The sequence below is a fragment of the Oncorhynchus keta genome, chromosome 4, assembly GCF_023373465.1.
Source record: "Oncorhynchus keta strain PuntledgeMale-10-30-2019 chromosome 4, Oket_V2, whole genome shotgun sequence".
NCBI lineage: Eukaryota > Metazoa > Chordata > Actinopteri > Salmoniformes > Salmonidae > Oncorhynchus > Oncorhynchus keta.
In genome coordinates this window covers 33,865,754-33,890,700 of record NC_068424.1, presented here as the reverse complement: position 1 = coordinate 33,890,700, position 24,947 = coordinate 33,865,754, and the positions used below count along the sequence as shown (strand labels likewise).

The 24,947-nt window shown below is 40.4% G+C and overlaps 1 protein-coding gene across 1 annotated transcript in view; it reads left to right on the top strand.

Annotated features, from left to right (window-relative positions):
- Positions 1-24,947, top strand: part of ptprn2 (protein tyrosine phosphatase receptor type N2) — a 256,439-nt gene that overhangs the window by 139,482 nt on the left and 92,010 nt on the right. Inside the window, exon 11 of the mRNA XM_052506465.1 lies at positions 22,042-22,106. Within this exon, the coding sequence (XP_052362425.1) occupies positions 22,042-22,106 (65 nt within the window). The remainder of the gene's footprint in view (positions 1-22,041; positions 22,107-24,947) is intronic.

Genomic DNA, 24,947 nt, shown 5'->3' with positions numbered 1-24,947 from the left:
GAACCATGTTAGGGTGTCTGAAGAACCATAAATGGGAAGAACCATTTATGCGATACAAAAAAAATCAAAAACGGGAAGTGTTTTGGCTCTCCAGGACCTGAATTGAATAGCCCTGCTGTAGGGCTTTAAACCTAATTTGCAAATTTCCCAGGGTACCTTTCGAGTAAATTTTAGAGTTACCATTACCACCCATGAGTGTGTTTGCTAGTGGCAGGGACATGGTTATTGCATTTATTCATTTTTAGCCCTGTGGCCATCACGAAGTGAGGTCCTAAGTGAATATGTCTTCATTAAAATATATACAGTACCAGTCAAAAGTTTGGACATGCCTACTCATTCAAGGGTTTTTCTTTATTTTTTACTATTTTCTATATTTTAGACTAATAATTAACACATCAGAACAATGAAATAAAAGATATGGAATCATGTAGTAACCATTTTTTTAAACAAATCAAAATATATCTTATATTTTAGATTTTTCAAAGTAGCCACCCTTTGCCTTGATGACAGCTTTGCACACTCTTGGCATTCTCTCAACCAGCGTCACCTGGAATGCTTTTCCAACAGTCTTGAAGGAGTTCCCACATATGTTGAGCACTTGTTGGCTGCTTTTCCTTCACTCTGCGGTCGAACTCATCCCAAACCATTTCAATTGCTTTGAGGTTGGGTGATTTTGTAGGCCAGGTCATCTGATGCAGCACTCCATCCCTCTCCTTCTTGGTAAACTTGCCCTTACACAGCCTGAAGGTGTGTTGGGTCATTGTCCTGTTGAAAAACAAATGATAGTCCCACTAAGCTCAAAACACAACTCCTCCTCCATGCTTCACAGTGGGAACCACACATGTGGAGATCATTTGTTCATCTCCTCTCCTTCTCATTTGACCAAATGACAGATTTCCACTGGTCTAATGTCCTTGCTCATGTTTCTTTGCCCAAGCAAGTCTCTTCTTATTATTGGTGTCCTTTAGTAGTGGTTTCTTTGCAGCAATCCGACCATGAAGGCCTGATTCACTCAGTCCTTCTAAACAGTTGACGTTGAGATGTGTCTGTTACTTGAACTCTATGAAACATTTATTTGGGCAGCAATTTCTGAGATTTGTACCTCTAATGAACTTATCCTCTGCAGTAGACGTAACTCTGGGTCTTCCTTTCATGTAGCGGTTCTCATGAGAGCCAGTTTCATCATAGCACTTGATGGTTTTTGTGACTGCACGACTGAAGTAACTTTCAAAGTTATTTTAATTTTCAGGATTGACTGACCTTCATGTCTAAAGTAATGATGGACTGTTGTTTCTCTTTGCTTATTTGAGCTGTTCTTGCCATAATATGGACTTTTACCAAGTAGGGCTATCATCTGTATACCAACCCTACCTTGTCACAACACAACAGATTGGCTCAAAAGCATTTAGAAGGAAAGAAATTCTACAAATTCACTTTTAACAAGGCATACCTGTTAATTGAAATGCATTCCAGGTGACTCCCTCATGAAGCTGGTTGAGAGAATGCCAAATGTTTGCAGAGCTGTCATCAAGGCAAAGGGTGTCTACTTTTTTTGTTAACTTTTTGGGTTACATGATTCCATATGTGTTATTTCATAGTTTTGATGTCTTCACAATTATTCCTCATGTCTTATACAATTATTCCTCAAACTCATAGCGTACAGGCCACATCAGGCCTGCAAGTCACATTATGCTGGCTTGAAAGTGATTTTTAATTTATATTGGAATCCAGCCAGAGTGGTTGGGAAGACTAAGATAGGAGACTGCCTTAAACATCTAAGTCGGGAAAACTTTCCACTTCAGTAAGGGGTGCAATAAGTCCAAGTAGCAGATAGGAATAGTTTAGAAAAAGGTATGTTATTTATATTTGAGTAGCATAAGATGAATTAATCAATCAATATACAGTACATGCAAAAACATAGATGTTGAATTATTATTATTTTTTTAATCAACCTGCAATTAGAGCTTGCTGGGAAATAGGATAACGATGGGCGTGGTTTTGGGTTAACTCTGGTTATTAACACCAACACTGGTGTTCGTTTACACCACTGAGTGTTAGATTAACTCTTTACAGTGTTCATTTAACTATTGAATCAACACTAGAAATGTTACTTTGAGAAATCAACACTAGTTAACACTTGCCAATTTGCTGTGTGCTATGAAAGGGACACATCTGCTGGCTTCCATCATTTCAAGAACCTTTTTGAATTCTGAAAAATTCTTGCTTCTGAAGCCAAGCAGGGTTGGTCCTGATCGGTTCCTGGATGGGAGACCAGATGCTGCTGGAAGTGGTGTTGGAGGGCCAGTATGAGGCACTCTTTCCTCTGGTCTAAAAAAAATATCCCAATGCCCCAGGCCAGTGATTGGGGACACTGCCCTGTGTAGGGTGCCATCTTTCAGATGGGACGTTAAACGGGTGTCCTGACTCTCTGCGGCCGTTAAAGATCCCACGGCACTTATCGTAAGAGCAGGGGTGTTAACCCCGGTGTCCTGGCTAAATTCCCAATCTGGCCCTCAAACCATCACGGTCACCTAATAATCCCCAGTTTACAATTGGCTCATTCATCCCCCTCCTCTCCCCTGTAACTATTCCCCAGGTCGTTGCTGCAAATGAGAATGTGTTCTCACTCAACTTACCTGGTAAAATAATGGATGAATAAAATAAAAAAATAAAAAACGTACATGCCACGCCAAGAACCCCACACTTAACTTAAAGGTTATCTATTGGGCAAGAGTTCGCCAAGGATCCCTAAGAGCTGAGGAAGAACCATTAAATAGCCGTCATTTTTTTCAGTGTAAGGGAAAGGTGTCTCGGGTAAAGAAATACTTGCTGTAGGTTTATGGAATGATCTACTGTATGTATGATGATGAATCCACTGTCAATGATCAGTGAGTGTAACTGGCATTGGATCCAACGTGGATTCCTGACACTTCCTTTTTGACCCAATAAAGTTCTAAGGAGTCTGAGTAACAGAGTTTATTTTAATAATGCTAATGCGAATGTTTGAGTGACAGCCAGATAGTCTGGCAAGGGAAAAGTCATTCATTAGTCACTTTACTCTATTCCATTCTATTGTATTCTATTCTATTCTATCTGCTCTAATATAACCAGAGAAGGCAGAAGAAGGAGGGAAGACAACACGCTACTCACACTAAGATGATTGTCTTAAGATTTGTATAGTAAACCTCATCAACCGGTAGGCGCCACCGCAATCTATGAACGTAGCCTCTCTTTTGAACAATTGTCAAATGTAGTTTATGTTGAATATTTCATTCAGCCGCAGACGATCAGAAACAAAACCCCGGGTGGATGTGGAGTGACATCCATGGGGTTTGTCTCACATCTGGAGGTGCCTGGGGTCCAAATCATTGTCTGGTACCGCTTCTGTCCCCTCCAGTCTGTGAAGAATTGGTGTCAGCCCCTATCAAACGGAAAATGCCTATTCTACACAGTGTCAGAGGAGCCACACTCTATTAATCAACCGATGAGAGAGAAACATATTGAGGAGAGATGAGAGAGTAGAGAAGGGTTATATACTATATAGTGCACTTAGTTTTGACCAGTGCACTATTTGCCGTATAGGTCCTGGTCATAAGTAGTGCACTATATAGGGAATATGGTATCAGTTGAAACACAATCCGTTTCTCATGGTCTGTTATACCACAGCGTTAGGCCTGTGTACATTGTGTGTACATAGTGTAAAGAGAAAACACACACCATTGAAACACATTATGGCATCATGAAGAAGAAGTTTTCCCCTGTATGAAACAATGTAGGTGTTTGGGGGTCATATTCACTGTTGGTGTTTGGGTATAAGGGGTCATATTCACTGTTGGTGTTTGGGTATAAGGGGTCATATTCACTGTTGGTGTTTGGGTATAAGGGGTCATATTCACTGTTGGTGTTTGGGTATAAGGGGTCATATTCACTGTTGGTGTTTGGGTATAAGGGGTCATATTCACTGTTGGTGTTTGGGTATAAGGGGTCATATTCACTGTTGGTGTTTGGGTATAAGGGGTCATATTCACTGTTGGTGTTTGGGTAATTATAAAAGAAGGAGATATTCTTTATGGCACACTGTAAGGTGTAGCAAACCGTAACAAAACGTTTTGCAAATGAAAACAAGCATTTCTTGTTGGACAAATGCAGGTTGTCCATCCTTGTTTCAGTCCGTTTTCATTTGGTGCCTAATGAATACGGCCCATGTATTTGAGCACTATGGAGTATTGGTTCAGACTGAATAATAGTAGTAGTTGGTTGCCAGCCAGTAGTGCTAGTTTATCCTCTCCTCATATTCCGTAGGCAGATATTGATCATGGTAAATAAACAGAAACTCAATCAGCACCGCCCCCTGCTACTAACAGCACGACTACCGTTGTGATGGGACACGGCCAGTATGATTGGTGTTTCTACTTCTGCATTAGCTTCTAATGATGTCATACACATGGAAACACATGGAGACGCCGAATGCATTACCTTCTCAATTTCCTCAGAGCAAGATAAAAGTGTTTTGTTTTTCCACTACACTCTCCTCCTCTATTTTACCTCTCCTTATTTTCACCCCCCCCCGCTCTACTCTCCTCTCTTCCCTCCTCCTTGTCATTTGTCATTTGAAGGTTTACTCAGAGCCTGAGTGACTAGATTTATCAAAGCAGAGGAATGGAATAACCAGATATTCATGAGAAGAAAAGACAAGGGAGAGGACTTTTCCTTGATTGGCTGGGGATGGATTGATTGTGTGTGTGTGTGCGTGCGTGTGCGTGCATGAGTGTGTGTGTGTGTGTGCATGAGTGTGTGTATGTATGTACATGTTTTACTATACTTAGTTGGTTTACTATTCTTGTGAGTACCAGAAGTCCTCACAAGAATAGTAAACCAACTAAAAATCAGAGAAGTGAGAACATTTGGCCAGTCTTCACTTGTAACAAGGCTATTTTAGGCTTAGGGGATAGGGTTAGGGTTAGAATTAGGTTTAGGGGGAAAGGTTTATGGTTAGGAGTTAAGGCTAGCTTTATGGTTAGGGTTTAAGGTTAGGGTTAAGGTAAGGGTTAGGGTTAGGACTTAGTAAGAAATAGCATATTGAATGGGAATATATTGTTGGCCCCCAGAAAGTACTCACAAGTATAGTAAGACATAGTTGTGTGGGTGTGGTTGTGTGTGAGTAGCTCGCCAAACAATTGTGAAAGTACATGGCAATTTTCAAGTGTTCCACTGCAAACTGTCATAAACGAATCTCACAAGTATCACACACCGCAAGCTCCCAGCTAATGTCTAATCAATGAAACATTGACATTATCCCATCCCTGGTTAGCCACTATTGGCTTAAAAAGCCAAACCTAACACAATATCTGGCAATTGATTTCCAGAAATATTGCCCCTGTCTGTCTGTGTGGTGCACGTGTTTGTCCATCACTCTGTGTAGCCAGTTGATGTGATAACCGTCTTGTGGGCTGACAGAAGTACTTTCCCCAAAACCTTCTCAATTAAATGTTAACTGCAACAGCTTTTGCTGTTTTTTGGACACTGCTCACTGCTCAAAACCAGCATCAAGTCACATTATGCTGGCTTGTAAATGATGTCTAATTCCTACTGGAATCAAGCCTGAGTCGGGATATCCAACAATTGGAACATTTAGTCACAACCATTTTAATTTAGAATGTCTGCCAGACCACCTCCACCAATTAAACTGGAACAACCATTTTAGTAAAGGGCGTAATAATTCCAACTAACAGATTGGATTAGTTTAGAAAAATGTTTGTTGTTTATCTGTATGTAGCATACAATAAATCAATAGATTAATAATCAATCAGTGTACATGCAAAAACATAGATATTGAAATCAAACTGCAATAGAACATGCTGGGAAATATGATAATGATGAAGGGTGTGGTTTTGCAGACCAGAATGACCAGCTAGAGACCATGCTGTACCAGCATATACTTAAAAAGGAAGTGGTTCTTGACATGTTCTTTGTCAGGGTAGTATATTATGTTGTGACCGACAGCCTTGGTTCGTAGCCAAATTTGAAATAGTGTTTTTTACATAATAGTACAGACTCAGAGCTAGAAACTTGTATATCATACACTGCAGTTGAGGAACAATGGGAAAGTAATTCTGCTTTGAAAGTTGATAAACTTGTAACCCCACTTTTGACAAAATGGCCCTTGAATGTTTTGGTACATCTACTGGAGAGGTCTTCTTTGTGTACACCCATTCAGGATCGTTCACACCATCTTAACCCTTAGCCAGGGGCGGAGCCAGAGGGGTGTCCAAAATTTAATTCGCTACTGGCAGTTTGATGCTGATTGACATCTCATTTCACCTCTTGTTGAAAGAAGCATTTATTTTGCCTGTTCGCTAGCACCATTTTCTTAAATCGAGGACAAGGAAGAAAGAATATTAACGTTGGTTGCGAGATACAGAAGAATAAGATTAAGAAGAACATACAGAAGAAGAAGAGAGAATATTTCCACAGCTCCACAAGCTCTTTTCACGATTGGCAAAAGCATCATATTTGAAGTAAGTTTTAAGGTTTGGCATCGGGTTTAGGTTTCCTGAACAACTTTTACGAAAGTTGAGTCGCTGTGTAAGTTAATGTTAGACCTTTGGCTCCATTAACAGACAGTTAATCAGATAAGAGAGATCGGTTCCCAATTTAGACTAACATTATGTTTAAATCTGTGCTAGTAATACACGCATATACAGTGCAGTATCGTAAGTTACAATATCCAAATGTTTAGCTAATGGGGGAGGGGGATAACGAGTAGGCTACAGCTGTCAGTGTTCAGCAAGTTAACATTCAGCAATTCGAAATCCATTAACTCAGTTAGATTTTTGTTCTTGAACTCGAAACGAACAATTGTTATTTTCCATCTGTTAACGTTACTCAAAAGACTACCACCATTTTCAGATAGCCTTTTTGCTATCGTAAAGGTGTAAGAAATTATAGCGAGCTAAGTTCCTTTCTGCAGAGTAGGGCTAGCCATGATCTAACTAGTAACTTAGGCTGGTAGTTGATTTTAAATTACAGTTATGATAATGGCGATTTGTAATTAAGATTGAGATTGGACTAAAATGTGGGTAATTGGATGCTTAGATGTAACCATAGACTGTCTTATTTTTGCATAGGATCAATCAAACATCAAAAGAAATGGCTAGATATCAGACTTCTGTTCCAAAAGGTCCCAATTATAGGCCAGGACTATACTTTAAACTACACATTTTAGTTTGCAGCTGTTAGTATCTAATCTTGTGGATACATTAATTATACATTTCCATGGAGATATGAGAAATTATTTAACGTGTATTTCAGACGTTACAAGATCCAGAGAAGAGGGTCCTGTACAGCCGTGTTTGAAAACATTTCCCAGAACTCAACATGGTACTAGGTTAAAGGGCTTTCAACAGCTCCTGGTATAAGGACAATTTATGGCTTGAATATTCTGTAAATCAAGATTCAACTTATTGTTTCGCCTGTAGGCATTTCTCTCTGACCAATACACCTGAATCTTCCTTCACATCACAGTCAGGTCTTTGTAACTGGAAACAGGCGCTGTTTAAAGATTCTGGGTTTAAGCTCCAGTCGAAGGCAGTGCATCATATCAATGCTAAGTAATGCTTGGAATCAGTGTAAAAGGGCTATTGACAGCAACCCATTAATATTAGATGTCGTAAATGAGGACCGGAAAAAGAAAGTGGAGGAAAACTGTACTTTATAATTGAAACAATTGCAGATGTGCTCCTTTTGACTGCCAATCAAAATATAGAGACTGATGACTCTCGCAGCAAGGGTCATTTTTTGACAATCTTAGAAGAAATAGCAAAGTATGACCCTCTCATAGAGAAAATGATGAACGTGTGTGTGGCAATCCAGAACACAGTTCTTGAGGGTTTTTAGCGGAGATGGTACAAAGTCAAATAACAAGATAAGTAATAGAAAGTGACGTTTAAAAAAAAAATGTATCATTGATTGTCTTGAAAAACATGGTTTGGACTACAGTTATAATCTTGTGGGGCAAGAGGCTACGACGGTGCATCCGTCGTGAGCGGAGCACATTCTGGTGTGTCTGCACGGATTAAAAACAGTGCAAGATTTGCATTTTATGTGCACTGTAATGGACATTGTTTGAATTTGGTTCTTGTCGATGCTGTCAAATCAGTGCCTGAGGCAGTTCACTTTGTTTCTCTCCCGCAGAAGCTTTCTAACTTTGTATCTGGCTCGTATGTTCATCTCAAGTGGCTTGCCGTTCTGAACGAGCTGTATCCACAGCAGCACCCCAGGGAACTACAGAGTCTTACGGATGTAATGTGGGCTTGCAGTTACAGGGCATGCCGCAATCTGAGGGACAGGCTTCCAGCAGTTCTGAGAGTGCTACAGGATTTCACACTTGAAAATAGTGGTGATAGATCAGTGGAGACAAGGGGCCTTCTTTCTCAGATAGATTTCCATTTCATAGGGTGTTTGGTTCATAGGGCTTTTGGTTTGTAAAGTGCTTGGTGATGCCAAATGCCTTTCTGATATGCTCCAATCCAGCTCTCTTGACCTAGCAAGAGCTGTGGATCTAGTAGGTGCCCTTAAAGACACATTACAGGACTACAGAAGTGAGGGTTACTTTGGAGAACTATGGAAAGAGGTTGAAGAGATGGCACAGCACTGGAAAATAAGTGTACAAACATTGTGTAAAAGACAGCCTAAAACAAGCTTAAGACTTAAGACTTCACGACTCATTGTTGATGAGCACTGTAGGACAGAAAAATAGTGACCAAAGTGATGGTGAGAGCTTCCAAAGAGCTGTCTTTTATCAGGTGCTTGACAGTCTCACAGCCGAGCTGCCGAGGCGTTTTTCAAAGAAGAATTGCGAGATAATGCAAGGGGTCCGGTCTCTCAACCCGAAGAGTACAACATTCTTGAATGAGGAGCCTCTGTTTGCCTTCGCTCAGACCTTTGAGTCAGATTTCGAGGACCTCAAACATGAGGTTCATCAAACCAAGCGGCTTCTTGATAGGAGAGAGAAAAGTGGGAGGGAGAGACCGTCTACTCTTCTTGACTTTGTTGTGTTTCTAGAACCTTATGGGCTATTTTGACTTTGTAAGATTTCTGTTGTTACACCAGTCAGCAGTGCTTCTTGCGAGAGAAGCTTCTCATCTTTAAAATGGATTAAAACCCACCTTAAATCCCCTCGGAATTCTCAGTGTTGAGTCAAAGAGGATACGCTCCCTCAACATGGATAAGTTTGTGAAACATTTTGCCAGTTCTCACCAGAACCGCAGAATTATGCTGTTTTAAATCTACCTAGGATTATTTGGCATTTAGGCGGTGCCTCTTGTCATGATTAAAACCTGCACTGTGTACTAGCTAGTACACTGACATTCTAAAATTATAAATCCAAAGGGTATCATGTCACACAGATTTAATTTGGTCTTGGTTAGGCCAATTCCAAAACTTTTCTTTGCTATTAATTAACATAATATATATGAGCATAAATATGATCCTGTTTGTAATATTGATGGGCACCAAAATTATCTCAAGTCCATTTCTGCTTGATACCTGGTTTGTCAAAATGCAGTGTATTTTTTTGTAAATGTACTTTTTTGTAAATAAACTATTCAATATATGTAACATTTGTGTGTTATCTTATCTCCTTGGTGCTTGAGCTTTATTTTCTGAAAATATTTTTGATGTTCAACACTTATAGACCCAGATTATATATTAATGTCCCAAGTACCATCAGGATGTGAGTACAGTGTGTGTGTGTGTGTGTGTGTGTGTGTGTGTGTGTGTGTGTGTGTGTGTGTGTGTGTGTGTGTGTGTGTGTGTGTGTGTGTGTGTGTGTGTGTGTGTGTGTGTGTGTGTGTGTGTGTGTTAGAAATGTAACTGCAGTTCCGCGGTAGAGACACTGACTATTCATAGTATGTTAAAGAATTCTAGTGAAGTAACCCTTTTGGACCACACTATCTGCCACATTGAAGAACTCCGGGTTAAGTGAGAATAAAACTTCTACCTCTAATCAGCAATCATAGGATTAATTCACGCTCCTTAGGTGCCAGGTTAGGGTTACACACACATTTTCTGTCATCGTCTATGGATCCCCCCTGGCCACCCCATAAAACTCTAGTTCCACCACTCCCCTTAGCCCCACCAATCTATTTAAGGCCATGTGGTAAACACACACTAGAATAAATTAAATATATGTTTATTTGTCACATGCACAGGATACAGAGGTGTAATGGTACAGTGAAGTGGTTACTTGTACAGTCGTGGCCAAAAGTTTTGAGAATGACACAAATATTAGTTCTCTCTGCTGCCTCGGTTTGTATGATGGCAATTTGCATATACTCCAGAATGTTATGAAGAGTGATCAGATGAATTGCAATTAATTGCAAAGTCCCTCTTTGCCATGCAAATGAACTGAATCCCCAAAAAACTTTTCCACTGCATTTCAGCCCGGCCACAAAAGGACCAGCTGACATCATGTCAGTGATTCTCTCGTTAACACAGGTGTGAGTGTTGACGAGGACAAGGCTGGGGATCACTCTGTCATGCTGATTGAGTTCGAATAACAGACTGGAAGCTTCAAAAGGAGGGTGGTGCTTGGAATCAGTGTTCTTCCTCAGTCAAGCATGGTTACCTGCAAGGAAACATGTGCCGTCATCATTGCTTTGCACAAAAAGGGCTTCACAGGCAAGGATATTGCTGCCAGTAATATTGCACCTAAATCAACCATTTATCGGATCATCAAGAACTTCAAGGAGAGCGGTTCAATTGTTGTGAAGAAGGCTTCAGGGCGCCCAAGAAAGTCCAGCAAGCGCCAGGACCGTCTCCTAAAGTTGATTCAACTGCGGGATCGGGGGACCAACATTACAGAGCTTGCTCGGGAATGGCAGCAGGTAGGTGTGAGTGCATCTGCACGCAGAGTGAGGCGAAGACTTTTGGAGGATGGCCTGGTGTCAAGAAGGGCAGCAAAGAAGCCACTTCTCTCCAGGAAAAACATCAGGGACAGGCTGATATTCTGCCAAAGGTACAGGGAGTGGACTGCTTAGGACTGGGGTAAAGTCATTTTCTCTGATGAATCCCCTTTCCGATTGTTTGAGGCATCCGGAAAAAAGCGTGTCTGGAGAAGACAAGGTGAGCGCTACCATCAGTCCTGTGTCATGCCAACAGTAAAGCATCCTGAGACCATTCATGTGTGGGGTTGCTTCTCAGCCAAGGGAGTGGACTCACTCACAATTTTGAATAAGAACACAGCCATGAATAAAGTATGATACCAACACATCCTTCGAGAGCAACTTCTCCCAACCATCCAAGAACAGTTTGGTGACGAACAATGCCTTTTCCAGCATGATGGAGCACCTTGCCATAAGGGAAAAGTGATAACTAAATGGCTCTGGGAACAAAACATCAATATTCTGGGTCCATGGCCAGGAAACTCCCCAGACATGAATCCCATTGAGAACTTGTGGTCAATCCTCAAGAGGCGGGTGGACAAACAAAAACCCACAAATTCTGACAAACTCCAAGCATTGATTATGCAAGAATGGGCTGCCATCAGTAAGGATGTGGCCCAGAAATTAATTGACAGCATGCCAGGGTGGATTGCAGAGGCCTTGAAAAAGAAGGGTCAACACTGCAAATATTGACTCTTTGGATCAACTTCATGTAATTGTTAATAAAAGCCTTTGACACTTATGAAATACTTGTAATTATACTTCAGTATTCCATAGTAACATCTGACAACAATATCTAAAGACACTGAAGCAGCAAACTTTGTGGAAATTAATATTTGTGTCATTCTCAAAACTTTTGGCCACGGCTGTATACTAGCAATATCAAAAACTGAAAGTGTCCAGATAAAAATCTTTCTAAGTTTTTTATCATTATTAAATGACACTAACCTGACACACTTGTCTAAATTAATGGGTCATGTAATAATCTGGCCAAAGTGGAGTGTCATAATCCCAAATCATTCTAATTACCAATACAAACATTGTCATAGCTGTTGTATGAATCTGCATGTAGCTAAAGCTAACAAACTAGGTTCAATTTCAGCTAGCTAACATTAGCCTATAACTAGCAATAGAAACAAAATAGAAACTGATATCTAAAAATGTAGTTAGACTCTTACCCGTATAAATGGATGACCGGTTCATGGCAAACTGGAACCATTTAACTCAGTTTTGTTTGTAGCTACATTTTGTTTGGCCAGCGTTGTCAAGCCTCTCCAGTTCACACTGACCGTGGCGTGTGCAGAAAGTAGCCCATAACTTTTTCCAACTGATCTGTCGATAGCGCCTGGTAAATTCAGGGCATCAATGTGGTTGAGAAAAGTAGCAAAACTTTTGTCGTTTTCCATGGCTAATGTCATATCTTTCAAAAACGGTGCAGTAGAAAGGAGTGTCAACACATACAGCTCACGTTATAGACAGAAGCATGCTACATGGCAGACGAATCCAAACTTATCTCCCAGCATGTCCAGACTATCCATTATCTCAGCCAATCATGGTTAGTGGGAAGGTTCCTGACTTTTTTTTTGTGGCTAAACCAACTAGGCTCCTAATTTAACAATTTTATTTGTATTCATGGTGGGAATACAAGTTTGTTATCAAGGCACATGAAAATTCCCATGTTCCAGAAGGCATTTCTGCCAAAAAACACATTTTGATAAAAAAATAAATGTTTACGTTCAAATGCCGAAGTAGTGACGTGCGACATACGCCTAGTTTTCTTAAGAGTCACATGTTTAACTATTTTATTTTTTAAGCCTAAATAAATTCAGGATTCAAATTTGCTTTAACAAGTCACATAATAATTTGCATGGACTCACTGTGTGCAATAATAGTGTTTAACATAATTTTTCAATGACTACCTTTTTCAATAATGTACCCCATAAGGTCCCACAGTTGAGCAGTGAATTGCAAACACAGATTCAACCAAAAATACCAGGAACCTTTTCCAATGCCTTGCATTGGTAGATGGGTACAAATGTTTAAAAAGCAGACATTGAATATCCTTTTGAGCATAATGAAGCTATTAATTACACTTTGTATGGTGTATCAATAAACCCAGTCACTACAAAGATACAGGCGTCCTTTTTAACTCAGTTGCCGGAGAGGAAGGAAACCGCTCAGGGATTTCACCATTAGGCCAATGGTGACATTACAGAGTTTAATGGCTGTGATAGGAGAAAACTGAGGTTGGATTAGCAACATTGTATTTACTCCACAATACTAACCTAAATGACAGTGAAAAGAAGGAAGCCCGTACATCATACAAATATTCCAAAACATGCATCCTGTTTGGAATAAGACACTAAAGTAATACTGTAAAAAATGTGTCAAAGCAATGAACTTTATGTCCTAAATACAAAGGCAAATCCAACATACCACATCACTGAGTACCACTCTTCATATTTTCAAGCATGGTAGTGTCTGCATCATACTATGGGTATGCTTGTCATTGGCAAGGATTAGGCAGTTTTCTAGGATAAAAAAGGAATACAGCTAAGCATCGGCAAAATCCTAGAGGAAAACCTGGTTCAGCCTGCTTTCCAACAGATACAGGGAGAAAAAAAATCACCTTTCAGCAGGACAATAACCTAAAACAGAAAGCCAGATATACACCAAGACGACATTGAATGTTCCTTAATGGCCTAGTTTCAGTTTTGACTTAAATTGTCTTGAAAATCTATGGCAAGACTTGAAAATGTCTGTCTAGCAATGATCAAAAAACAACTTGACAGTTGAAGAATTTTAAGAACAATAATGTGTGGCATCACTACAGATCTGGGTTCGAACCCGGGCTGTGTCTTGACCGGGAGACCAATGAGGCGGCACGTAATTGGCCCAGCGTTGTCCGGGTTAAGGGAGTGTTTGGCTAGCTGGGATGTCCTTGTTCCATTGCGACTCCTTGTGGCGTCCAGGCACATGCACGCTGACTTCGGTCGTCAGCTGTACGGTGTTTCCCTCTCACATTGGTGCTTCTGGGTTACTAGCAGTTACTTATATAGTATATTGAAGAAGAGAATAATAGCATACCCTGATGTGGTTATGCCAAATGGTTACACTAGTTCATTTAGCAGACAAGATTTGCTTATAATTCCATGGGGTTATTTTATATTATTTTACAGTATGAAGAATGCAAATGAACAAAAATAAATATTTTCTCAGAACAATTTGACAGGGGTGCGCACATGCGGCTATTCTGTGTTGAGCGGTTAACAAAGAAATAGGTACTCCTGTATGCTTAATTTAGAGATATTAATGTGACTTTAGTTGTTCTACGAACATTGGGCAATATGTTTAGATTTTTAATACATAGCACGGATGCATGATGAGACTCTAATGATGATTTGAAAAAGGTTGTTTGAAAGGCATGAGCTCTGCTTTGTTTTTGCACAGGCTGTACACACTCCAATAGTCGCTCATTCACAATTTAACAAGCACTTGATAATGCCTCGAATTTCACGGCAGCAACCCCTTTGTGGCTGTAATGACAGCTTGGCACATTCTTGGCATTCTCTCAAACCAGCTTCATGAGGGAGTCACCTGGAATGCATTTCAATTAATAACAGATGTGCTTTTAAAATAGTTAATTTGTGGAATTTCCTTCCTTAATGTGTTTGAGCCAATCTGTTGTGTTGTGACAATGAAGGGGTTGTATACAGAAGATCGCCCTATTTGGTAAAAGACCAAGTCCATATTATGGCAAGAACCGCTCAAATAAGCAAAGACAGACGACAGTCCATGGGTTTTTTAAAGACATGAAGGTCAGTCAAAGTGGAACATTTCAAGAACTTTGAAAGTTTCTTCAAGTGCAGTCGCAAAAACCAGCGTTATGATGAAACTGGTTCTCATGAGGACTGCCACAGGAATGGAAAACTCAGAGTTACTTCTGCTGCAGAGGATAAGTACATTAGAGTTACCAGCCTCAGAAATTGCAGCCCAAATAAATGCTTCACAGAGTTCAAGTAACAGCCACACCTCAACATCAACTGTTCAGAGGAGACTGCCTGAATCAAGCCTTCATGGTCGAACTGCTACAAAGAAACCGTTTACAACTGCGACCTGGCCAAGATAAAGTAAAGCAGTTCGACACATACAACAACACAGAGTTACACATGGAATAAACAAACATTCAGTCAATAATACAGTAGAAAAAGTCTATATACAGTGTGTGCAAATGAGGTAAGATAAGGGAGGTAAGGCAATAAATAGGCCATGGTGGCGATGTAACTACAATATACCAATTAAACACTGGAGTGATAGATGTGCAGAAGATGAATTAGTTAGTTACATTAGTTTTATTTTAGTGACCGTGGTTGTATTTCAGCTATCCCTGAACCTGATTTAGCTTTGTGCCTTTTTGCAGATGTCTTCAATGCTATTGTGCGTAATTATGCTCCCTTTAAAAAATGAAGGGTTAAAGGTGATCGAATGCGTGGTACACTCTGGAATTATCAGAAGTCATTCATAAAGGATGCCAGGATCACAGGCTCAGGCCCGTACTGGCAAGATTTTAAGCAACTGAGGAATCATTGTGTTTTAAAAAATCAGAAAGGCTAAATCAGATTTATGTAACTGCTCTTTTGGATTGTCATGGGAACCCAGTTAAATTCTGGAAAACTGTCAAATCCCTGAAGGGTTCTACTTCCTCCTCTCTGCCAAAACAAATACATTCAGACACTTGCCTGTTTACAGAACAAAAAATGACATCATTGATGCATTTAATCACTGTTTTATTTCAGAGGGCTATCTCTTTGAAATAACTTCTAAGCCTATCCACAATGATATTGGGCTGGATGCTGATAGAGTAAACTTACTGAATGAATAGAGAAATTATAGTCAAAGCCTTTCTTTTAGACTATTTACAGAAAATTGGTTTGCTAGCAATAGACAACAATACATCTACAGGGGCCGACCAATCGGATCCTGGTCTGATAAGGGTGCAGCGCCCATTATTGTTGGCTCAATAACCCACATTTTTAATTCAACATTGTTATCAGGAAATATCCCAAAAGTATGGAAATCAGCTCTCGTGGCGCCACTCCATAAAGTAGAGATCTTAGTAGAGATCTTAGTAGAGATCTTAGTAGAGATCTTAGTGGAGATCTTAGTAGAGACCTTAATGATAATCACCCCATTTCAAGGCTTTCTTGTCTAGCTAGGATTCTTCAACTTTGCTTCTTTTTTTTACCTGAGAAATATATTTAGCGTTTCGGGACCTGTTCTCTTCACTGTTTATATAAACACCATTGGTCAATCTGTTAAAAATGGTAAACCTCGTCTGTATGTAGATGATACTAGTATGTATGTTATTGCCCCGACTGTCGATCTGGCTATTCCAAAACTACAGGCAGATTTTTATAGCTATACAGGAATCCCTTGCTGATTTAAAACTTGTGCTTAATATTGGTAAAAAAAACTTTTAGGAATGTTTCAGATGAAATACATGTTCAATCATTAGATGGTTCTCCAATCGAACGTGTTCCCGCAGATAAATATTTAGGCGGTTGGATTGATATGGATTTGACATTTAAGAAACATATACCGTAGATGAGCTGGTTAAGAGGTTGAGATTTAAAATGGTATTTTTCTACAGAAACAGATCATGTCTTTCTCCAAGCAATAGGAAGCAGATTATTCAGTCAACATTTAATCTGTTCTTGATTATGGTGAAATTATTTATCAAAGTGCAGCTGCTACTATTCTTAAACCCTTGGATGCCATCTACCAGTGCAGAATACAAATAATATAGGATGTCATCTATGTAAAGAAAACAATATCTGTGAACTATTTTGCATTTCAAAAGCTGGTCAACGAGATTGGTAAATGTACAATATAGAATAAATATGTCATTTTTCACAGTTGTTGATTTGATGGCATCTCTGTGCTAACAGAGGCAGATCAAGGTATATAAAACACAATTATCATTCCATCCCCCTGATTAGGACTGAGAAATGAACGGTGGGGCATCTCATCTGTCTCTGGGATCGGATGCATCCATCCTTCCTTCTCTAGATCCCCATCTCCCTCTCTTTAACTCTCTCTCTCTGAGATAGCTATCCAGCCTTTTTTTTTATCCCCCTCTCCCTCCCCCTCTCTCGCTCCTTCTCTTTCTGAGATACAGTAGCTATGCACAGACAGCCTTCATATGTGCAGCAGGGGAAAGTGACGGCCAGAATGGCAGCTTTAATATTGGAGTGATTGCCACTGATAAGGGTAACGGCTGTGGAGAGGCGTGAGTGTCATCCCTCCCTCCTTCGCAATAAACACTTTCATTTTGTTTGCCGGAGAGATGGATGTGCTGAATAGACAACCTGAGGAGCAGTGGAGGGAGGGAGGAGATAGATGGGAAGGATGGGGATGCATATTCAGTATTAAAAGATCAGTCAGAGGGTCGTGAAATATGCATTTTGTCATCTACGCCTCGTGTCTCGTCAGAGCAACAACGCTGGCCACCGACTCAAAATGCAAACCTGAGAAATTGTGGTCTGTATTATATTCATAGTGATGTTTTCATGGGAAATGACATAAAATGCATAGTAATATTCCATCTGTCTAGATAATACGGACAACTTCAACATATTCATTGTGTCAGAATCAGTGATGAACAATGCCTGAATATTGTCCTCAGTTTTACACAGACAAAATCAATAGATCTGTGCAGAGGTGTAAGGTTGCTTCCCAAAAGGCATTTGGGACACAAACAATGTCTAGTGTAAGTGTGCAATTTGGCCAAGGACATTGAGGCATCAGATTGCTGATTAAATTGACCTCCTTTTCCAAAACTCCTTCAGACATCTTGACTTCTCAGGATGGGGCTGGAGGCTGGGTGGAGAGGCCACTTGTTACTATTTTATGATATGTATGGCGTTTGAATTATTCCCATCTTCCCCTCCAACTCAAGTCAGCAGTTCAAAAGATATTTTCCTGTCGTGACTTTTCAATTTTTTTTTATGGTAACACTTTACCTTAGGATACTAACATTAAGGGTGCCTTAATGTAGAGTGTAACTATTTTTTGTTAATACACAAACTAAGAGGCTAAAGCTGTTAGATTTTCTGTTGGTTTTAGATTGTGTTTAATTTGACTCGGGGCAATAAGACAGCGTGACCAAAAAGATGATGTGAACAGCTGGGGAGCTGAAATCCGCATATCGGAAGTAAAACGAGGGAGACACAGACAATTGCTAATTAAAATCAGTGGAAAAACGACTTGAAAATTGGACTTCACATCAGTTTTCACAGTCTGTCTTAAATATTTTGGATGTTAAAATGAATAATATGGTTGCAGTATAACAGCAAGGAGTAAACTTAATCTGGGTTTGTCTTTATTCTGTAAATGACTCCAGCTATAGGAACAGAGAATGTGAAACATCTCAGAATGCTCAGGCCAGGCATGAATCCCTGTGGACCTTTACAATTGCCAATTATTGCACATGATGAACCCCATGTATTTTCATTTAAATTTCCTAAAGCAAGAAGTAGTGGGCTGCCGGTCGATGAGTTGAAAGTTAATCTAGAGGTAGAAAGATAGTGACCTTCAGTCTCCTTTGTTTTTAGCATACGCTAGAACTTTTCAGCTTGTCAGTCAAACTGGAACGGTATCCAAGCCAATAGATAGAAGGTAGACTGTGTGTTGATGTAAGGCTCATCGCGGTGTTTTGACTGGCTCTATACTCATCTTCAGCTCCCTGAGGGGTCCTCATTAAGACTAAACGCTGAGGGTGACCTTTCCGTCGCCCAACTCCCCCCACCCAGCTGGCCCTAATTACCTCCCTCATTACCCCCTCTGAAATAAAACACAGATCCAAGATGGCTGCCTCATTACCCCCTCTTAAATAACACCAGCACCACCGGGTTGAACCAAGATGGCTGCCTCATTAGCCCTTCCTAAATAGCACCAGCACTGCCAGGTTCAACCAAGATGGCTGCCTCATTACCCCTCCTAAATAACACCAGCACCACCAGGTTGAACCAAGATGGCTGCTTTTCCCCACAACTGATTTGCTGTACTCTCTTTGTGATGTATGTTGGCCTAGTGGATCTCTGTGCTGTGGATGTATCCCCCCTTCACTCTTTCACTCTCGCTTTCCCCCCAGTCTTAATTCCATAAGTCCTGACAGTATCATTTAGACGTCGCCATCGCTATGGTGATCGCTGATGAGACGATAGGGTGATCAGCGCTTATGGGATGTCGGAGAAGGAGAAGGAGAGAGGAGAGAGAGAGGGAGAGAGAGAGAGAGAGAGAGAGAGAGAGAGAGAGAGAGAGAGAGAGAGAGAGAGAGAGAGAGAGAGAGAGCTGTAAAGTAGCCCTCCTAATGATGGCACTAAAGTAACATGCTTCATTATTTGGAATGCTGCATAAATTGAGCAGTGCGTGGAATCATTTGGATTGATTAAAATACTAATTAAACAGGTCTTTGCAGAATTTGAGGAGTGAAGTAAGGTTCAGCTCTTCAGGGTAATTTGCATACCCTTCATCTGGGTAAATGGGATTTAAAGGACCCTCTCTCGTTCTCTTTCCTTGGCTCTCCCTCTTTCTCTTCTCTCCCTATTTCCTGGTACATTCACATGCTAACAAACTCAATTAAAATTATACTCTATTCACCATATTATTTGGCATAATCTATTAAGACCCCTTTGATTTAGTTTTTTCAGAATAAATGTATCCATCAAAGCAAGGGACTCAAAGGGGTAGACATGACCAGAATAAAACAAAGTCTGCCAAGTGTAGATCTTAAATGTTGGACGCTCAGTCGCTGCGTCACTTACTTTGATTTTCATGACAATATCTTTGTTAAACTTTGCATTTGGAACTAGCGTGGGAATACTTGAATTGATGAATAGATGTATGGATCAAACTCATCGTGTGATCCTATTAAGTACTGCAAGAACCAATAACAATTAATTATGCAGAACATCAACTAGCACTTCTACATTTAAAATAATTTAACAATGTAAACATTCACTGGTGCCTCAGCAGCTGACTGTGTGCAAAAGTCTGGCCCCTAAACCACTTTAAGTTTGAGTAATTTAGCAGACACTCTTATCCAAAGCAACTTGGGTTAAAGTGCAGATCTTTCACCTAGTCAGCTCAAGGATTTGAACCAGCAACCTTGCTAGCCTAACGCTCTTAACCCCCCCCAAAGTCCTCAGAGCAAAGTCACAAGAAAATCTCCACTCCACATATGTGCTCTAGACACGGTACTGTTGGGTATTCTGTGATCATGTAGGGTGGTTGTGCAAACTCTTTCCAAATCTCATCTGGTGTACCTTAGCCAACAGTAAGTGTGACTTTGAACAGTCACTGATGAGTTTGGAGTTTGAGTTGGAGTTATATGCTGACGAAGAGCTTCGGGTAGAAACGTTTCACAATAAATTGTGAGAGAATGAATCTCTCACAATAATACACACTTACACTGTCACACGCTCTTTCTCCCAGTCTCCTGTTCCATTATAGAACTGGAAGGTCAAACGTGTTCTTCTGCATCATTCATTCCTCTCACTAAAACACAGCTAAAATATATATATATTTACAGTACCAGTCAAAAGTTAGGACACCTAGTCATTCCTGGGTTTCTGGGTTTTTCTTTATTTTTTTTCTATTTTCTACATTGTAGAATAATAGTGAAGACATCAAAATTATGAATTAACACATGAATGATGTAGTAACCCCAAAAAGTGTTAAACAATCAAAATATATTTTATATTTGAGATTCTTCAAAGTAGCCACCCTTTGCCTTGATGACAGCTTTGCACACTCTTGGCATTCTCTCAACCAGCTTCATGAGGTAGTCACCTGGAATGCATTTCAATTAACAGGTGTGCCTTGTTAAAAGTTAATTTGTGGAATTTCTTTCCTTAATGCGTTTTAGCCAATCTGTTGTGTTGTGACAAGGTAGTGGAGGTATACAGAAGGTAGTCCTTTTTGGTAAAATACCAAGTCCATATTATGGCAAGAACAGCTCAAATAAGCAAAGAGAAACGACAGTCCATTATTACTTTAAGATATGAAGGTCAGTCAATCCAGAAAATGTTCAAGGGCAGTCGCAAAAAACATCAAGTGCTATGATGAAACTGGCTCTCATGAGGACTGCCACAGGAAAGGAAGACCCAGGGTTGCAGCCCAAATAAATGCTGCGTGAATCAGGCCTTCATGGTCGAATTGCAACAAAGAAACCACTACTAAAGGACACCAATAATAAGAAGCGACTTGCTTGGGCCAAGAAACACGAGCAATGGACATTAGACCGGTGGAAATCTGTCCTTTGGTCTGATGTGTCCAAATTTGAGATTTTTGGTTCCAAACACTGTGTCTTTGTGACACACAGAGTAGGTGAACAGATGATCTCCGCATGTGTGGTTCCCAACGTGAAGCATGGAGGAGGAGGTGTGATGGTGTTGGAGTGCTTTGCTGGTAACACTTTTGGTGATTTATTTACAATTCAAGGCACAATTAACCAGCATGGCTACCACAGCATTCTGCAGCGATACGCCAACCCGTCTGGTTTGCGCTTAGTGGGACTATCATTTGTTTTTCAAACAAGACAATGATCCAACAAACCTCCAGGCTGTGTAAGGGCTATTTGACCAAGAAGAAGAGTGATGGAGTACTGCCTTCGCAATCAGCCGACCTCAACCCAATTGAGATGGTTTGGGATGAGTTGGACCGCAGAGTGAAGGAAAAGCAGCCAACAAGTGCTCAGCATATGTGGGAACTCCTTCAAGACTGTTGGAAAAGCATTCCAGGTGAAGCTGGTTGAAAGAATGCCAAACACGTGCAAAGCTATTATCAAGGCAAAGGGTGGCTTCTTTGAAGAATCTAATATATTTTGATTTGTTTTACACTTTTTTGGTTACTGCATGATTCCATAAGTGTTATTTCATAGTTTTGATGTATTTGCTATTATTATACAATGTAGAATAAAGTAAAAATAAAGAAAAACCCTTGAATGAGTAGGTGTGTCCAAACTTTTGACTGGTACTGTACATAACAATTACACTCACACACAACTCTTGCCTTTTTTATGTTTCTCCCCATGCAGTTCAGCAGAAGAAGCAGCTGGAGAAGGAGACAGGTGTGAAGATCCTGGAGGCTGGAGTCAGCGATGTAAGTCCTGTTTCATCATCTATCTAATAAGATGGGAACCACAGAACTATAATCATTGACTTAAATGGGGATGCCCTTTCTAATTATTATATTTCTGTGCTGGGAACATCTAGCACTGACTACATCCATGTGGAACAGAGTATAGATTATTTTTAATTCAGAAGTTTACATACACTTAGGTTGGAGTCATTAAAACTCGTTTTTCAACCACTCCATAAATTTCTTGTTAACAAACTATAGTTTTGTTAAGTCCGTTAGGACATCTACTTTGTGCATGACGGAAGTAATTTTTCCAACAATTGTTTACAGACAGATTATTTCACTTATAATTCACTGTATCACAAATCCAGTGGGTCAGAAGTTTACATATACTAAGTTGATTCTGCCTTTAAACAGCTTGGAAAAATTCATGAAAATAATGTCATGGCTTTAGAAGCTTCTGTTAAGCTAATTGACATAATTTGAGTCAATTGGAGGTGTACCTGTGAATGTATTTCAAGGCCTAGCTTTTAACTCAGTGCCTCTTTGCTTGACATCATGGGAAAATCAAAAGATATCAGCCAAGACCTCAGAAAAAGAATTGTAGACCTCCACAAGTCTGGTTCATCCTTGGGAGCAATTTCCAAATGCCTGAAGGTACCACGTTCATCTGTACTAACAATAGTACGCAAGTATAAACACCATCGGACCACACAGCCATCATCCTGCTCAGGAAGGAGATGCATTCTGTCTCCCCGAGATGAACGTACTTTGGTGCGAAAAGTGCAAATCAATCCCAGAACAACAGCAGAGAACCTTGTGAAGATGCTGGAGAAAACAGGTACAAAAGTATCGATATCCACAGTAAACAAGTCCTATATCGACATAACCTGATGAAAAAGGGGGAAGCTTGCAAGCCGAACAACACCATCCCAACCGTGAAGCAGGGGGGAGGCAACATCATGTTATGAGGGGGGGGTGCTTTGCTGCAGGAGGGACTGGTGCACTTCACAAAGTAGATGGCATCATGATGAAGGATAATTACGTCAATATATTGAAGCAACATCTCAAGACATCAGTCAGGAAGTTAAAGCTTGGTCGCAAATTGGTCTTCCAAATGGACAATAACCCCAAGCATACTTCTGAAGCTGAGGCAAATTGGCTTAAGGACAACAAAGTCAAGGTATTGGGGTGGCTATCACAAAGCTCTGACTTCAATCCTATAGAACATTTGTGGGAAGAACTGACAAAGTGTGTGCGAGCAAAGAGGCCAACAAACCTGACTCAGTTACACCAGCTCTGTCAGGAGGAATGGGCTAAAATTCACCAAACTTATTGTGGGAAGCTTGTGGAAGGCTACCCGAAACGTTTGACCCAAGTTAAACCATTTAAACTCAATGCTTCCAAATACTAAGTGTATGAGTGTATGTAAACTTCTGACCCTCTAGGAATGAGTTGAAAGAAATTAAAGCTGAAATAAATCATTCTGTCTACAATATTTCTGACATTTCACATTCTTAAAATAATGTGGTGATCCTAACTGACCTAAGACAGGGAATTTTTACTCGGATTAAATGTCAGGAATTGTGAAAAACTGAGTTTAAATGTATTTGGCTAAGGTGTATGTAGACTTCCGACTTCAACTGTATATTGGATACAATTTTTGTGCGATTGTATCATTAAATCTTACCAAGTAAAATCCCTAAAGAGAATACTGAGCTTGTCCTCCCAACACCCCAACATGCAAAATCATTTTAAAGGAACTTAACCAAACCTGGAATGTTCCAGATCTCTTTACACTGTGCTCTGATTTGATTTGACTGGGTTGTTCTCCAGGGATATGGCTCCAGATGTGGCAACTTGGCATTTAATCACCACGCTACCTTCTGCTACCATCCATACCGCCTGCATCCTTTATGAGGCTGCCATTATGCAACCAGACATTGATCTTGAGCCGAAATGAATGCCAAATGTAGTTTCCTGTTTAAACGTGTCACTTTGATGCACGTCCTCTGTATTCATTTCCTGTCCTCCTTGGGATTGTTGGTTCCCATGGAGGATAAAGAACAACAAGACAAAGCGCAGTGCGTTTTGACACTTTAAATAGCCGATGATAGTGGCTCAGGGAAGGAACAGTAAGCGGATTATCTGGAGAGCTGTCACTCTGTGGCTGCCCAAAATTAAAAGCAGTGCAGAAGTATACTTAAGATGAGCGTGGGCATGAGAGCAGGGGAGATGTGCATTCATTCATTGGTGACGCTGCTAGTAAATATTCAAATGTAGCTAGCAATGTGCATATTGGAGGTGAGGATCTAATCAAGCAGCCATTGATGCGCTGGAGTCCTCCCAACAGACCCGCGTCTAAATGAGTTTTTCTATGGAAATGAGACAGACAGCGATGGCACTGTGAGCCATGAAGATTATCACGAGGCATGCTGGGAACTAAATGGATGTGGCCTGTGTGTGTGCTGCTGCCGTCGTCAATGGCAACAGGCATAACATAGTCGGGACCGTTTTCCTCGGTCAATCCTACACTCACTGTCCTCCTATGGCCAACTCTGTCACACGTTCGCTACATTCTCTTGTTGTTTTATTTGATCTCTATTTCTTCTGTTTATGCGTTTACCTCCCTCTTTTTTTTTGCCCAAACTCTTTTCTTTCCTTTTCCTCATGGGGCAGCAGGGTAGCCTAGTGGTTAGAGCGTTGGACTAGTAACCGGAAGGTTGCAAGTTCAAACCCCCGAGCTGACATGGTACAAATCTGTTGATCTGCCCCTGAACAGACAGTTATTAACCCACTGTTCCTAGGCTGTCATTGAAAATAAGAATTTGTTCTTAACTGACTTGCCTATTTTTTAAATAA